General features: G+C 36.7%; 2 protein-coding genes and 1 pseudogene across 14 annotated transcripts; 2 read left to right on the forward strand and 1 right to left on the reverse strand.

The window, feature by feature from the left end:
- The window catches only part of LOC131795916 (roundabout homolog 1-like), a 120,756-nt pseudogene that overhangs the window by 1,544 nt on the left and 103,328 nt on the right, over nucleotides 1-15,884 (reverse strand).
- Nucleotides 194-14,613, forward strand: LOC131795877 (peroxiredoxin-4-like). 13 transcript variants are annotated; one of them, XM_066161116.1, is made up of 12 exons: nucleotides 194-576; nucleotides 3,873-3,924; nucleotides 4,188-4,243; nucleotides 5,440-5,482; nucleotides 6,405-6,540; nucleotides 7,169-7,365; nucleotides 7,657-7,727; nucleotides 12,126-12,210; nucleotides 12,766-12,802; nucleotides 13,015-13,452; nucleotides 13,876-13,908; nucleotides 14,474-14,613. In XM_066161116.1, the coding sequence occupies exons 6-10, from the start codon at nucleotides 7,326-7,328 to the stop codon at nucleotides 13,115-13,117; spliced, it is 336 nt and encodes a 111-aa protein (XP_066017213.1). In that variant the 5' UTR covers nucleotides 194-576; nucleotides 3,873-3,924; nucleotides 4,188-4,243; nucleotides 5,440-5,482; nucleotides 6,405-6,540; nucleotides 7,169-7,325; the 3' UTR covers nucleotides 13,118-13,452; nucleotides 13,876-13,908; nucleotides 14,474-14,613. The 13 variants fall into 13 exon arrangements, 10 of the variants coding, with proteins under 10 accessions (XP_066017213.1, XP_066017211.1, XP_066017212.1 ...); XM_066161114.1 differs by lacking the exon at nucleotides 4,188-4,243; XM_066161115.1 differs by lacking the exon at nucleotides 4,188-4,243 and having other exon boundaries at nucleotides 7,172-7,365.
- Nucleotides 2,321-3,089, forward strand: LOC136278007 (uncharacterized). Its single transcript, XM_066161106.1, has one exon. The coding sequence runs from the start codon at nucleotides 2,321-2,323 to the stop codon at nucleotides 2,999-3,001; it is 681 nt and encodes a 226-aa protein (XP_066017203.1). The 3' UTR covers nucleotides 3,002-3,089.

The raw sequence follows: 15,884 nt of genomic DNA on the forward strand, positions 1-15,884 counted from the left end.
TCAGGTGAATAGGGTTAAAAAAAAAAAAGATTTTGAGAAAAAAAACCAACAGATGAAATAACTTACCTAACTGACCTCCACCTCTATGGTTTGTTCTCTGTTGTGCTGATTTCCCAGGGGGCCCCGGTGGTCCTCTTAGGCCGCGTTTTCCCAGGGGACCTGGCACACCTCTTAGTCCCTTTCTTCCCCTCTTACCGCTTGTAGCGTTGCAGTCGTGTCTTCCGTTGTGGTTATGTCCTCACACATTATAACCAATAGAATGCAGTTTTACTTCTTCCAATCAAAGTGCGTTGTGATCGTGTCTTCTGCGTGTCACTTCCCAACTAGGGGAGGGATGCAAAGCAAAAGTGTAAAAAGATCGTTAAGATTTCCGCGCTCGAAGTTTGAGAATTTCATGGGCTATCCTTGACACCTTTTGGGACGCTTCGGATTGGTGAAAGAGTAAGAATCTGGTTGCGTTTTTAAGTGCGAGGTATTTGGGAAATTTCCTTCCATACGTTGGAAAGTCTAGGAAGACGAGAATTTGACATTGCCTCATGGCTTTCCTTACTTTTCTGTTGGAGCTAGTACAATAAGGTAAGGTTTTCGTTGCACTTCATGCTAGTATTTTGTTAAATTTTAAATATTACAACCATTCTTCAAAGATCGCGTTCAAGTTTTGTGCTAAATTCCAGTAGATTTCATGTAGCTGCATGATACCTGGATTCATTGAATCCTTCTGTGTCGAGGACTGACTTTTTTTATTTTGTTTGAGACATGCAACACTTGATATTCCACGTCGATTAAAAACCAGGACAGCTCTCGGTGTTTCCATTACCTGGTGTTTTGCATTCTAAAGACTGGTGTGCACACAAAAGCACATCCAAGAATGTTTGAGTATCGCTCTTACAAGAATTTCGATGCGAATTCATTTAACGAAGATCTTAGGAATGTTCCTTGGCACGTCGTTGACAATGAAAACAATATCGATGACGCTTTATTAACTTGGAACAAACTGTTTTCAGAAGTTGCAGACGATCATGCACCTGTCAAACAACGACGTGTGAAGGGAACACCTCTTCCTTGGATGAATAGCAAAATTAGCGAATCAATGAGAGATCGAGACTGGTATCATCGTAAAGCACGTAAATCGAACTCAGAAAAGCACTGGAACACTTACAGGAAACTGAGGAACAAAGTAAACCGCTTAGTAAAATCTGCTAAGTCGAAATATTACTGTGACATGATCGAGGAAGCCAGAGGAGATCACGGCAAAATGTGGAAAGCTGTAAACGAAGCATGTAATCGTAATTCATCCTCAGAAAAGGTTCAGTGCATCATTTCCGATGGCATTCAGCACACCACTTCCAAATCCATTGCTGTTGCTTTGAATAGCTTCTTTGCATCCATAGGCAAGCGCCTAGCTGACAAAATAACGACTACCTGGTCGAATTGCAACTTGGTTTTAGAACAACCGTTGTCTCAGTTCCAGTTAACTGAACTAGAGGAATCGTTTGTGCTTCAGCAGCTTACCTCTTTGAAGACAAATAAAGCAATTGGTTTGGACAAAATTAGTGCTAGACTACTCAAGAGCTCTGCTAATACAATCACTCCCTCCATCACTAAGCTGTTGAATCGATCGATTCTTACTGGTAAATTTCCTAAATTGTGGAAATGCTCAAAAATTACAGCCTTGTTTAAATCTGGCGACCGGTCAAATGCATCGAACTATCGACCTATCTCTATTTTACCGACACTCAGTAAAATTCTCGAGAAAGCCGTGCATTCCCAGTTGTACCAATACTTGGTTATTAACAACCTTCTCACAAGGAAACAGTTTGGATTCAGGAAGGGGCTCTCTACTGAATCTGCTTTGACATCATTTGCTGATGAAGTCTTATTGAACATGGAACAAGGTAAACTGTGTGGGGCCGTGTTTTTGGATTTAACCAAGGCTTTCGACACCGTGGACCATCGGATTTTGTTACGCAAGCTTTCCAAAATTGGTTTATGTGAGAACTCGCTTCAGTGGTTCCGCTCTTACATTACTGACAGGAAACAGCGTACATGTTGTGGGAATGAGTTGTCTGATGAATTGCCAGTTACCCATGGGGTCCTTCAGGGAAGTATTCTGGGTCCTCTGCTATTTGTCATCTACATTAACGATTTGCCAAGCGTTCTAGATGCCTGTCAAGCATCACTTTATGCAGATGATACGGTGATCTACTGCTATGGGTCTTCCTCTCAGGAGCTGACTGAAAAGCTCAACCAAGACCTCCTGGCTGTGGCGAAATGGCTGAATGAACATAAGTTAACACTGAATCTGGAGAAAACCAAATGCATGCTTATAGGCAGTAACAAGAAGTTACAGAGGAAAATAGCTCTATCTGTTTCAATCTTTGATCATTGTATAAACAATGTTACTTGTTTTAAATATCTTGGAATCTTAATATCGTCTGATTTTTCGTGGACAAATCATGTCGAATACATGGCAAGGAAAGTTAATCAAAGGCTTGGCCTACTTAGACGCATTAAGCATTTGTTACCGTTTAAGGCGCGCATCCTTTTTTATAAAAGCCTTGTTATGCCCTTATTCGAGTATGCTGATTTAGTTTGGGGAGACAAACATAATGTAACTTTAATGTCTAGTTTGCAAGTGCTTCAAAATAAGGCGGCTAAAATAATATTAGATCGACCACTGTATTCCTCTGCGTCTGATGCGTTAACTACACTGAAGTGGTTAACACTAGAAAAAAGGCGCTTCCAGCGCCGATGCGTACATGTATATAAATGTCTTAATGGTCTCACGCATCACGAATTAACATTAGTCACTCAGCAAGAACAGCATAGTTACAACACAAGAAATAAAGCAAACCTCAAAATTCCATCCGTTAAAAGAAACTGGGGTAAACAAAGAACTGGCTATCATGCTGTAAGTGATTTTAACTCGCTGGACAAAACTATACGAGCCTCTGATAATGTAAATATTTTGAAGCGTCAGATTTTTAATTCATTGATTTAAGTTTTGTATTACACATAAGATACATTAGTTTTTAGTAGCATCTTTTAGCATTTTTATTCATTGTAAATTTTTAATTTTTAATTTTCGAGGTCCTTTTTGTAAACCACTTTTTAGTGAAAAAGTTTCCTCATTAAAGATTGTCATTATTATTATTATTATTATTATTTTCAATGATCAAAAACTTGTGATTTTCTTCCAGCCTCAATAATTTGTATTATGTTGCATGTAGCAGTCTCATAGTGTCTACACTGGTGGCTATTATGGGTACAGTGGAAGACATGTATTCATTGTAAATGTATGGGGCTACGCAAAAATTCAGCTAGGATGTATGGTCGATGTTAAACTTCACATATCCTGGAAAGTTAACTTATGATGATATGATGAAGATCTGGTCTCTTATAAAGGATAGGGTGCTGGCTCCTAACGCTCTGCAGCAAGTAACAGTTGGGTCATCATTCTCTTTGCTCACCCAGAGGGGCACAAATTTGCAGCAAAATTACTCATCACTTAATAATATGTGCTTTTCTATTTAATTCAGTTTCTGACATATACCACTTTCTTTCTTTTGATCTATTTAGAATAAAGCCCCTTGAACTAAATTATGAGGAATACCACAATGATATGTATTTTGTGTGTTACAAACATTAAAATGAAATAAATACTAATTCATGCACAAATGAATACTTAATTCAATACAGACTATTGCCCATTATTAGCGATTATTGCTCCTACACTTGTTAACAAGAACTTGGTCTTGTTGGAGTTCATTGTGAGTGTCTGGTAATCCATATATCAATGGAGACACTCTCTGCAACTATCTTTGTGAAGAAAATACCAATCCTTTCACCCTTACTCAATATCATTTATACAGGCATGGATGAGAACCAGCAGCAAAGCAAAGTAAACAAAAGTGCAGATGAAAGGTATCTGTTGTGCTTGTCCTTGGTGTAAAAATCAGTTTCCTTTGGTTTTGTTAATGATATGAATGAAAAATGCATTTTGTGTTGAGAAAGATAAAATTTAGCTCCTAGCCTAAGTTATGGTGAGATGATATGTCACTATCAATTTGGCCTCTTTTAAAAGTAAAAGAATAAACTTAGGATAAAACTAAACCACAGCATACCTATACTAAACCCTCAGCCTATTTGTATCAATATTATTATTTTTTCTGGTGTTTACCCAATAGATTCAATCCACTTACAGACATAGATGGTGCCTGTAAATTTTACCTTTATTCCTAGGGTAAGACACATGTAGAAAGCAATATTTCGCAAAACAACAACATTATGTATGCAAATTTTAAATTTTTCCAATTTTTTCTGCTTGACTTTTTGAGTGGTTCCAGGATTTTCTTGTGCAAAGAGTTCTAGGTGAATGTACCAGTCACCATGTTTTTTGGTATGATGGTTTACATTGATTGCTGTGCTCTACATTCATCATTGAAGTACCAATTAATTCCTTTGCCATCAGTAATTGCTTTAAATATACTGTGTCAGAAATCACAGCACTGTTCCCCAAATTTAATGTTGTCCAGGGCGCAATTTCATATTTTTGAGCAAGGCAAAGGTAAAAATCAAACAAGACCACACAGACATCATCTATGAGACAACATTACTATGTATATAATGTTTATATAGTTCGTTATGTAAAAGCTACTCTATTCATTAAATCAGTGTCAACACTCTCCCTCACTCTCTCTTATAGCAGATATAATTTTTAGCCAACTTGAGAAATAGTGGCCTAAAATGGACATCCAAACTTTTAAATTTCCAGGGAAAGGTTCCCCAGACTTTGCTATCCAAGTGGGAATAAATGGCTGCCACACTGTCATTTTTGTCCCTCCCAGCTGCTCAAATGTTTTCCCTCCTTTCCACAATCTTACCAAAGCCCCTATATGTGTAGTAATAAAAACATTGAAGTGCAGTGTGCTATCTCAGCAAGAGATGATAATCATGCACACTTTTAAGTGAGTCATCCTAGCAGATGTTTGGTGAGGTATTACATTCTGTACTCAAAATCTAGTTCACATAGACCTGGGGAAAAAGAATAGGGTGTAATAGTCAGGTCGGTGAATTGCTACAAGCTTTAGTTTGATACCACTACTCATTTGGTTATCCATTTGGTTATCTATCTTGCTGGTAATCTTTCTGGTTATTTGGGTTTTTTATGGAACCTCTTCCCATCAAGAAGAAGCATGGTATGTGTTTGAAAGTTGATAGAAAAGAAAAGTTGAAAAAAAAAAAAAAAAAAAAGGGAAATAGGGGAGGAACAGGATGGTACCAAAGACAGTGGTACATTTTTTTTGCAGGGGGTAGTTTTTTTATTTTTGAATTAGGGTTCTAGCCTAAGTATGTCTAAGTTTCTACACTTGTTTATTCTTGTGATTTCTTCCTTTAGGAAGTGAGGTAGAATTGTTTGAATTTGTTTTTTCATTACAGCCACTTGAGTCTGTAAATGGAAAGAAAACACTGAAAAATGGTGGTAAGGAACACATTGCTTGCACTATAAAGTACTGAAAGTAATTTGTAACTCTCCACATTTGTTATTTACAATTGATATGCTTTGCACAGCTGTTGTGTGATAAGTGAAGAATTAGTTAACTGTATCTCAAAAATTAAATCAATTTAAACTGCAGCGAAAGCTATTACTTTTATAGTTATAAAAGTATTAAAGGTAACCTCTCTAGGAACCTTCCCTAGTGTCTGTGTTATAGAGGTATCCACTAAATATAGGTTAATTTATTAGGAAATGTGGGAAGAATAGTATGCAACTGAATGATGCAAGTTTCAGCCAGTTGAGGGTTCTTACATTTTTTATTGTGGTGCTAATGGTGTCTCAGTCAATTGCTAACTTAGTATTTAAGTACTAGTTGTGGTTGTTGATTATTTGACTTTCCCTAAATGTTTTTTATTGGTGGAGCCAAAAGAAAAAGTTTGTGAGGCCATGCTTTAAAAAAATGACAGGAAGGCCTTAAAAGCTTACTTAGATCTTTATGAAGATGAAGGGTTATTTTATTGGCAGTTACATGTAAAGATTAAGGTTGCCAGGGCCACTTACTAGGAGTAGATTTATAAGTTAAAAATACTACATTTGAGCTCAAATTTTACACAGACATTATTCAGGTATGATGGAAATTTAAAAGCACATTCTTGTCTCATTCATAAGCAATGCTATATACTCCACAGGTGTCAAATTTATTAAATTTTGTGTTCAGAATTACTGTTGGCCTTGATATTTTTAACATTATGTAACATTTAACATTATATAACATTGTTTTTAACAAACAGTAAAATTTTTTGGTTTTGATCTGAGCAATTAAAAACATTGTCTTGTTTCCAAGGTTTCCAAGGAAGGTTTCTTCACTTCATGCCTGGGTCCTTATGTATATTATTCTGTTTTACAGAAAATAACAGTCAACTTGAGCAGGAAAACTCCAATCAGCCTAGAGGGGCCAGAAAATAATTGTGCTTAGAAATAACAGTTACCTCCAGCTGGAAATAAAAAATGACAGAACAGCTTGCAGGGGCTGGAAAATACAAGTAAGTACTGTAAAAGAATATTTATTCCCTGCTGGTAATCTCAGAACAGCTGTGTAGGGCTGGAAATTAACAGTACTGGAATACAACAGTTAACTCCTGCTGAGAAACTGAGAACAGCTGAGAGGGGCTGGAAAATAACAGTGCTGGAATACAAGAGTTATCCACTGCTGGAATTCAGAAACAGGAAACTTTTAAATACTATGCTACAATACACTGAGCATGCAATAATATCTTCCATTGCCTCAACTCCAGTTACTTGTAGAAAGGTCATCTCTGAACCATTAAATAGGATCTGCTTTACTAGTTATGTACAGTTTACAATACATTAATGAAAGAAAAAATCTTAACCCTTTAACCCTAAGAGTGGCCAGCCTCTAATTTCTCATTACAAAATCACCCCTGATATCACCCCACATCCCACATGAATCAAGGAAATGACCAACAACTTATAAAGCTCTTGATTTTTAAACAAATTCTCCTTGTCAACAGTTCAGGAAATGTATAGAGAATGGTACGGAGAATATGCCTACTGATGTTAGGGTATAAAGGGTTAATCAATGAGTGTATGTTAAACTGGTAGCAATCATAGATAGCTAGTACTTATTTACAAATACTATATTTTGTTTAGCAGATTGTAGCTTCAATGGATGCCAGAAATATGTTGATGAGAAACTGGCAGATACTGTTTTGTGCATTATGCTGGTGAAGACAGCAGTGCAAGAATAGGTGAAGATGGAATCAAGAAATGCAAAACAGGAGTGAGTCCATTTAGTACTGGAAAAACCATGGAAGAGGTTTCTGCTGGTTTTGGTGTTGCTTTTCCTGGTGAGTATGAATCAGGGGATTTTGAGGAGGATTATGACAATACTAATGATGATTTATTTGTTCTCCCCCCTCCTCTTTCACCATTAGACATTCAACTATTGGACAAAGACACAGCTGTCAAATGAAAACAATTTTCAAGGTAGTTAATAATTATGTTGACCATTTTCACTCTTTGTCTCTTTGTTTTTGTAAGATGAGTTTTTTGCTACATTGTTCCATAATTATTGATCTCTATAAACCTTGTTTGTTTTTTGTTATTTGCTAATGAAAGCATTTTGTGCTTTTTTATAGCCAGTGAACCAGATGATGAAGATTTTGTCCTGTTTGAGCTCCTCAAGCCTCCCAAAGATGCTTCTTATGAGGTATGTAGAATTTGTGAGTGATTTATAGTTTTCTTCTGTTTAGGTTTTCTCTTACTTTATTATTATTATTATTATTATTATTATTATTATTATTAATTAAAACTATGCATAGATGTTCTTGTAACATGCTACAGTACCGTTCGAAGATAAGCGAACCACCTAACGCGTTGTCAACGCGTGGGCTCGAAGAAGTCAACGCGTTAGTGCTCTTTCGCTAACGCGTTAGCTAACGCGTTGATCATCGACCCGTATCGCCTTTGTTATTCACTTTGCCACCTCCAACCTTCTTTCTTTTGTATCCATTGTTGACCAACTCAAAGGACGGCCTTCATCCGCAACTGAAAACCTTTTTGAATTTGCATAATTTTACTTGTCGGTCAAGGTTTACGTTCTGTTGCTTTTCGCCGGTTTTGAACAAAATGTATTCTGCGACAGATATCTGAAAAAAAAATTAAGGCAAGCTTTCGAAAACTACAGAGCAACTCTTAACAAAAGAACCCAGTCGAACTGATGCGCTCTCTGCTTCTTGAGTCGAGAATCGAAAACGCTCATCGCCAGAATGTCTGGGCCACGCGAGTCGATTCTTTCTGCAACCAAAATTTCAATCACGATTTCGTCAAGGGAAACATCAGGCGGTTTTCAACAATCCGCGTTAATCAAGTCAAACAATCTCCAGTAGCCCAAGCCAAGGCAAAAGGTTTCATTATTTAAAGCCTATCGATCGAAATTCGAGTCACGAGTTTTATTCGTGAACTGCTAGCGAAAAAAACATACTTATAGTTTGTCACGCTTTTGTTTACGTTCTGCCGCTTTTCGCCCGGCTTTCAGCCGATTACATTGTGTGTGTTACTTGCTCCTTACTTAAAATACATGCATGGTTTTTCGCGATACTCAAATGTCGGCGATATAACTTTTTAACAATCTCAAAACAAGAGAAAATTATTTGTTATTTCATGCGTAGTTAGTCCTATTTACATCAAACCTATTCGGCTAGGGTCTGGAGTATTTCAAGCAGTGCACTGATTTATCGCAAGCCAAATTCATCACGCGAAGCAGCGACAGGCACTGCAAAGACACGAATTTCCGAACAAGCGGCGGCACACAAACACAAGATTGTTCGATAAAAATAAATTTGGATCCGAGTATTTCGAAGCTGTTCGCAAATTTTGCAGGCCATATTTAACACGCCTAGAATTTCACTGCTTAAATAGCGACAAGTTAGTGCTACGGTGTTTGATGTGCGGCACGTGCACTGTATAAACAAGAGGTTTTATCTACGGAACTTTGGCGCGTGTTGACAAAATTGTCGGCGCGTGCTGACAAAAGAAAAATATTTGTATGCGTGAAGGGGCATCTGTGATACTTCTTAGAGGTGTAAAATAAACAAGGCTAGGGTCTGAAGTATTTCGAAGCAGTGCACTGATTTATGGCAAGCAAAACTACGACAATGATTTCATCACGCGAAGCAGGGACAGGAACTGCGATGACACGAATTCCGAATAAGCGGCGGTACGTAAACGAAAGATTGATCGATAGGAATAAATTTGGATCTGAATATTTCGAAGTTGTTCGCAAATTTCGCAAGCCATTTTTAACACGGCTAGAATTTCACTGCTAAAATAGCAAATAGATGAATCTATCAGAATGAAACTGTATATAACTATTTTTGAAGTTGATTGCCAAAGTACCGACAAGTGCTGGGATGTTTAACGAATTTCGAGACAAGCGGCGACACTTAAACACAAGTAATAATTCATGGGATGCGAGTATTTCGAGGTTGTTCGCTAATTTACCTGGCTAGAATTTCATCGCTAGCGACAGCTGTCGATATGTTTGTCAAATTGAAAAGTCATGCGGCACATAAACACAGGATCAATCGAAAAGGATAAATTTGGATCCGAGAATTCGAAGTTGTTCGCAAACTTAATACGGCTAGAATTTCATTTATTTGGTAGCACAAGCGCCGCGACTTGTGATGAATTTGGAGACATGCGGCACGTAAACATAAAATCGATCGACCAAAAAAAAAAAAAACAGTTTGGGATACAGGTGAACGAAAATTTCGAAAGTATTCACAAATTACAGGTTGTAAAATGAAATCGCTTGACTCTTAGTTCGGTTTTTTTTAATTTTTTTTTATCATGAACAGATCTTTGGATAACGCTTGTTATCGGGAATACACAGACGCCGTGGAGATGCTAAGGCGAATGTGACAAAAATGTCGGCTTTGTTTGGGCCTCTTGTGATGCAAAATGGTTTTAAAGTGTGATCTACTTATGAGCTTGTTGCCTCCAGTAATGAAGTGTTTTTATCTTCTTAAGGGAATTAGGTTTTCTTATCTCTATGTAACTTTATAGTGGTTTTAGTTAGCTGCCATTATCATTGAGAATTTTTTTATTTTCTGCGAAGGGTATTGGATCATTCATATCTGTGCGCCATATAAATTCTAATTATGCTCATTATGTAATAATGTCCATTGCTAAAATATTCTTACTGCCAATGTCTGGAATTTTAAAGCATGACACCTACATTCTTCTAAAAATAATTGTTTAATGCCTTCTGAGCTTGGTATTTTCAGTGTTTTACTTAGCTCTTTAACTCCCATGGGTGACAAGACAATATCAATTAAACAAAAAAGTGATGAGAATAAAGAAAAGTATCATTTAGGGGATTATTTGATCCAATAACAAATTCTTTGAACTAGCATCATAAGAATGGTATGGCAGACAGTAAGGAGAATTATTATTTGGAGTTAAAGGGTTGAAGGGAAAGATTGCAGTATACACAATGTGAATAAAGGCTGTTTGAAATATATTAGGGAGATAAGTTTTAGTTATGACATTTTAAGAGTAATGCTCTTCCAGGGAATATTATTAAGTGTTTTTCACTCAGCATCTTAGACTAATACATGCTGGTATGCTGTGTTTAGCAAGGGAGAAATATTTTGATGCGGCATGTACTTTGTACCCAGTCTGCAGTCTCAATTTTGGTCTTAACAAACCATCAATTGATTTTTATGGAATTTAAAATCTTCAAGCACTCATAATTTTTTTAATGTTAATTTTGTGGAAAATTTACAAATGATCCACTTTCATTGCTCCTTTGATCAAAAGTCAAGGTGTTTATTAGATTTTCAGCATTTGCATTGCAGCATTTACTCAAGGTTGCCATAAGCTGTAAGGTGACATTTATTTCAAAATCATGTTTCTCCATTCACTTTATAACAGTAACTCTGCATTGACAATATCAACAACAGCTAGGTGATAACAATTGAAAAACTTGTGACCTTGAGGGTATCATTTTGATATACTGTAATTATTCAGCTATAAGCCAAGTTATTTTCACTCAAAGTAAAGCTTCAGTTTTTTTATGCATGTGTTTTATGCAGGGGAACCTTTGTTAACTTTCATCTTTTCATTGCATAGCTTTTTTACAAATTTCATTTGAGAGAAAAGCAGATTTTAGTGTAAATTTACGCAAAATTGTTGGGTCTTTGTTATACATGTACATCAAGTCCAAGAATAGGTCTTGACTTATTCATGTTGGTTCACCCTTTAATTCCCAAAAGTGATGAATGTGTAATTTCTCCTTATAATGTTCATACATTATCCAGCAAACAGGTGATGAGAATGCTTCTCAATTAGAATTTTGGTTTATTTATAAGGAAATAAGTAGCAGCTAGAAGAGAGAATTAACAGCCATATCTTGGAATTTAAAGGGTTGAGTTAATTTTACACATTGGAAGTTTGGGGTCAGTTGGCTTATAGCAAGGATATTGGTTACAGCAAAATACATTGTAAATGTGATAACTCCAGATTCTCTGAGGTAATTGACATGGAATAATGTACATTGAACAGTTGGAGTGGCTCATAAAAAAATCAAATGTTTGGAGAGGATGGCAAAAGGTTTATATGTACAGTAAACTCGTGATTAATGTCAAAATTAATTTGTGAGATGTGAATTTTAAAGAAAGGCTAGCTCAATTTGTGAATTTATGAAGCATTTTGAAGCCTGATTTGCCTCCTATTATGAAACCATCTTATTTTTTCTATCATTTTGTGAAAAAACTTAAAAGAGTGATGTGAAATTTCCCTTTTAAATTTTTGATGCATGAAATGCTGTTTAAAGTGTTGGTGAAACATGAATTTTTCTAAAATCAGTGTTTGAAATGGGATTGGGAACACCCTTTGCTTAAACTCAGCTCTTTGGAGTTATTGAAAAAGGGGTGGTGAAGTGTAGCAAAAAAGTCTTTGGTGTTTGGAAAGGCCAATTCAGTCCCAGAATATCTGAGTTCTTGATAGGAGAAATCTTTTTTGTGTTCCCTTTTTGTTTCTGATTTTGATATAAATATTGTCCTTTAGATGTAAAATGGTGACCTTCGAGTCTTTTTCTGCACAGTTTCTAAACCAGAACCGCGATCATTGGGAAGGGACTGCAGCTGTTAATGGAGAGTTCAAATATTTGAAGATGACTGATTCTAGAGGTAAGTTTTTTTTCTGTGAGCTCATAGATACAGCTGTAACTTGGAAAACTGAGAGCCATATGTGAAGGCCAATCACAGGTTTGTAAAGATCTTGTATGTGGCTACTGGTAATTCTGCCAGGAGCAGTTTGAAACTGTAATGCTTATAAATATTTTCCTTTTTGTATGTGCTATTATATAAACAGAGACCTCTGCCTGAGCTTGAATGAACACATATTTGTCAGTGCATGGGCATTGCCTGTTTGGAGATGCAGGAGGCAGATTCAGTCAAGTGACCTGTTGTGACCAAATACATCTAATGAAACATTGGTTAAAAATATTATTATCTCTTTCAAAAACCTTCCCCTTGCTCAATTTTTGGCATGTTTCTGTGATGTTTCTCATTATCTGTTAATGATTTGTCTTCTTCCAGTTTTTTCTACAGATTTTTGATAAACCTTCCCCTTGCTCAAATTCTGGCATGTTCACTTGATGTTTTTGGTCATCTGTTGATGATTTGTCTTTTCTTTCCAGTTTATTCTAATTTGTGTTATATTTATTACTTTTTCCTACACAGGAAAATATCTGGTGTTCTTTTTCTATCCCCTTGACTTGTGGGTATTAGATGTCGGAATACTCTTTGACTAAAAGTTTGCTGTACTTTGCTACCTTCATGCTATCCTGCCAAATTAGTCATCTCTCTGCAATTGCTACCGAGTAGTCAACATTGTTCTCAAGGTGACTGATATTAAAAGTTTCATTAATTGCATGCATATTATTTTAAATTGAATCATTACAAATAACACCTATTTGTTGTCATTTGCAGCACTTTTGTTTGTCCAACGGAGATCATTGCCTTTAGTGACAGAATTGAAGAGTTTAGGGCAATCAACACTGAAGTTGTTGGTTGTTCAGTAGATTCAGTTTAGTGTTTATCAGCTGTGATCCTCTTGGAATAATAAACATTATTAAACAAAGTGGAGGTGAAATAGCTGGGGATATTAACCGAGCTGCAAAGCAGCTAGGTAAATATCTACCACTTTCACCTACACTGAGGTAAATAATTATATTAGCATGTACACTGTATATACCACACAGAAATTAAAAAAATCAGTACATTTCTGTCAATATACAAAGAAATGGTTGGAAATTAAATTTTTGATGCATGATTCTGTCGCCTCGGCTGCTCGAAGGGGAAGAGTACTTGTTAATCACTTTCAAGCCAGCCAATCAGAGCACACAAAAAGCACTATTCATCTGTGTGGTATGTACCAAAAAAACTTATTTGATGTAATGATGATAATGATAATGATGATGATCTACTTGAACAAAGTATTTCATTATCTGCAATCTACCTATTCTTGATTTCTAAAAGCTGAACATTTCTTTGTTAGTGCACCTACCCTGGATCAAGATATCCAGTTTTGAGCACCTGACTGGCATTATCTTGTTGCATTGTTGGCTGTCACACCACATAGTTAAGAAAAACGTAAGTCATACACTGAAGAGTCTCTCTTGGTCGGATGGTTTTTTCCCCTTAATATTACTACTTTTGAGTGGGAGCTGGGGGGTAGGGGGGGGGGGGGGAGATGTTCCCGTAATGGACATAACATCCATGGATTAAATACACTCTCAGACCAGGTCTGATCAGGTTGCTATACTTTGCTTCCTTCATGCTATATAACAGGTCTGATAGTTAGGCAGGGGAGATTTGGTTAAGGTGAGAATATTCTTACTTCTATGACCACTTTTATTGCATGCCTATTGTTCTATTTCAGGGGTCTATTTATAATCAATGACAAAGGGACTCTACGACAGATCACAATGAATGATCTACCAGTATGTTGTAACTTTACTTGTATGAATGTAATTGTACCGTGAATTTCTACTGCGAGTTTTATGTAGCTGTTTGCTTCTACAGTTAATTGTTCTTGATACGCTGAGAAAATTTATCTGTCCATTCATATAATTTGATTCAAGTCTGGCCCTCGTCCACTGTCACGTGGTAAAAATCTCAAGCTCATTGTTTAAGTGTTAAGCAGTGGGGATCCCTTTCCTTTTATTTTGTGACGTTTTTATTATTTCATTAGAAAAATAGTGATATTTCGATTTTGATTTGGACAAGGGAGAAAAAAAGCTTAGTAGATAGTATCAAGAAAAAAGGCTCCTGGTGTCCAGTCTCCTGATTTTTTTTTGCGGTTCGCGGTCTTTGGCTTTATAAAGTGTGAAGTACTATTTATAACTTAGCTACTCAAAGAAGTTAATCTAAACTGGTTATTTCGCAGGTGGGCCGATCAGTCGACGAGACTTTACGTTTAGTCCAGGCTTTCCAATATACTGACAAACACGGGGAAGTTTGTCCGGCCGGTTGGAAGCCTGGTAAAGAGACGATCATACCTGATCCAACAGAAAAGAAGAAATACTTTGCAAAACAGACTGAAGGATAAGATGAGGAAGAGAAGAAATAAACTGAACAAACTTTGGAATTGGAAAAAAAAACTGAGAGTAGTCTTAATTTAGGTGGCATTGTTTTACTCTGCATCCAGAAAAGTTACCAACGATTTGTAAGAAAACCTTTGGCGAGAATTGAGAAACAAATCTAACTTAAAGATAGATCTATGTAGTAGTCTCTTTAGTTGTTTTGTAGTGACGTTAAAGGCCTGCAACTTTCTGTGCGCGTAGGATTGAGGTGGAGTAATGGTGAGGTGATTCCCTTGTTTTGTTCCTCCGATGAGTATGGCTATAGTGAATTATTAGACTTCTTGCTATTTAAAAATCACCTCACATACTCTGGTCAGTTACTCCACGAGTTCACTCTGAAACCAATTCTTTAACCCGCTCTCTTGCTATACATTTCCTACACTGCTGACAACGAGGATTTTGGCGATCATTCCCTTAATTCTCATGACCTAAATACTTGGCTCGGCTTGATACTGAAGGGAGACTTTACATGATAGTAGCTTCGAGGGGTTAAAGAGTTGAAATGTTTCCCTAAGTCTAGGTGAGCAAGTCAATAGAACAAATTGTCAGTAAACAATTTTCAGTTTGGAATCGAAAAGCATTCGCTGTTCAGGAAATGAGCCCGCGCCCCTACCCTGAAATTTCGATAAGTGTCGGAAATCTAGCCCCGCTTATTTGGTGTGAAACATGTGAACCAGTGGTGAGCAAAAATACTTGGCTGCAATTTAAAAGCACAGTCATGGTCGCTAGCGGAATGTATCCTATTTAACGGGTGGTAGGAAAAACACGGAGATTTCGTTTTAGACTTAATGACCTTTTAAGCTGACCGTTCTTTCACTCGAACCAGCTCCCCTCCTCCAAGTGAAATTGACGTGTGGTGTGGGTCTTATCCTTGTTATTTAACAGCCTGTTTAATTAATTGGGCAAAAGGAAAGATTTAGAAAGAGTGAAGGGGTGTAACAATAAGAATTTCATAGTGTTCTAGTTTTCGTTCTTTCAGAAGTTCTTTTCACACTAAATTTGCAATATCAAGCAGAAGAGTGATAATCTAAAAACATCGCCTGCTTTTTCACTCAATTTTCCGAGTGAAAACTGCGTGAAATAAGCAAAAACAGTAAGAAGAACTGAAACGAAGATCTGAAATGGATTTTAATTGGATTATGTACCAAGTAAATATCAATGGACTCCGGTTTTTCCACAGTTCATGATTTATGCCTGCTCTAGTCTTTTTGGATA

This window comes from Pocillopora verrucosa, chromosome 14 (genome assembly GCF_036669915.1).
Source record: "Pocillopora verrucosa isolate sample1 chromosome 14, ASM3666991v2, whole genome shotgun sequence".
NCBI classification, from domain to species: Eukaryota; Metazoa; Cnidaria; class Anthozoa; order Scleractinia; family Pocilloporidae; genus Pocillopora; species Pocillopora verrucosa.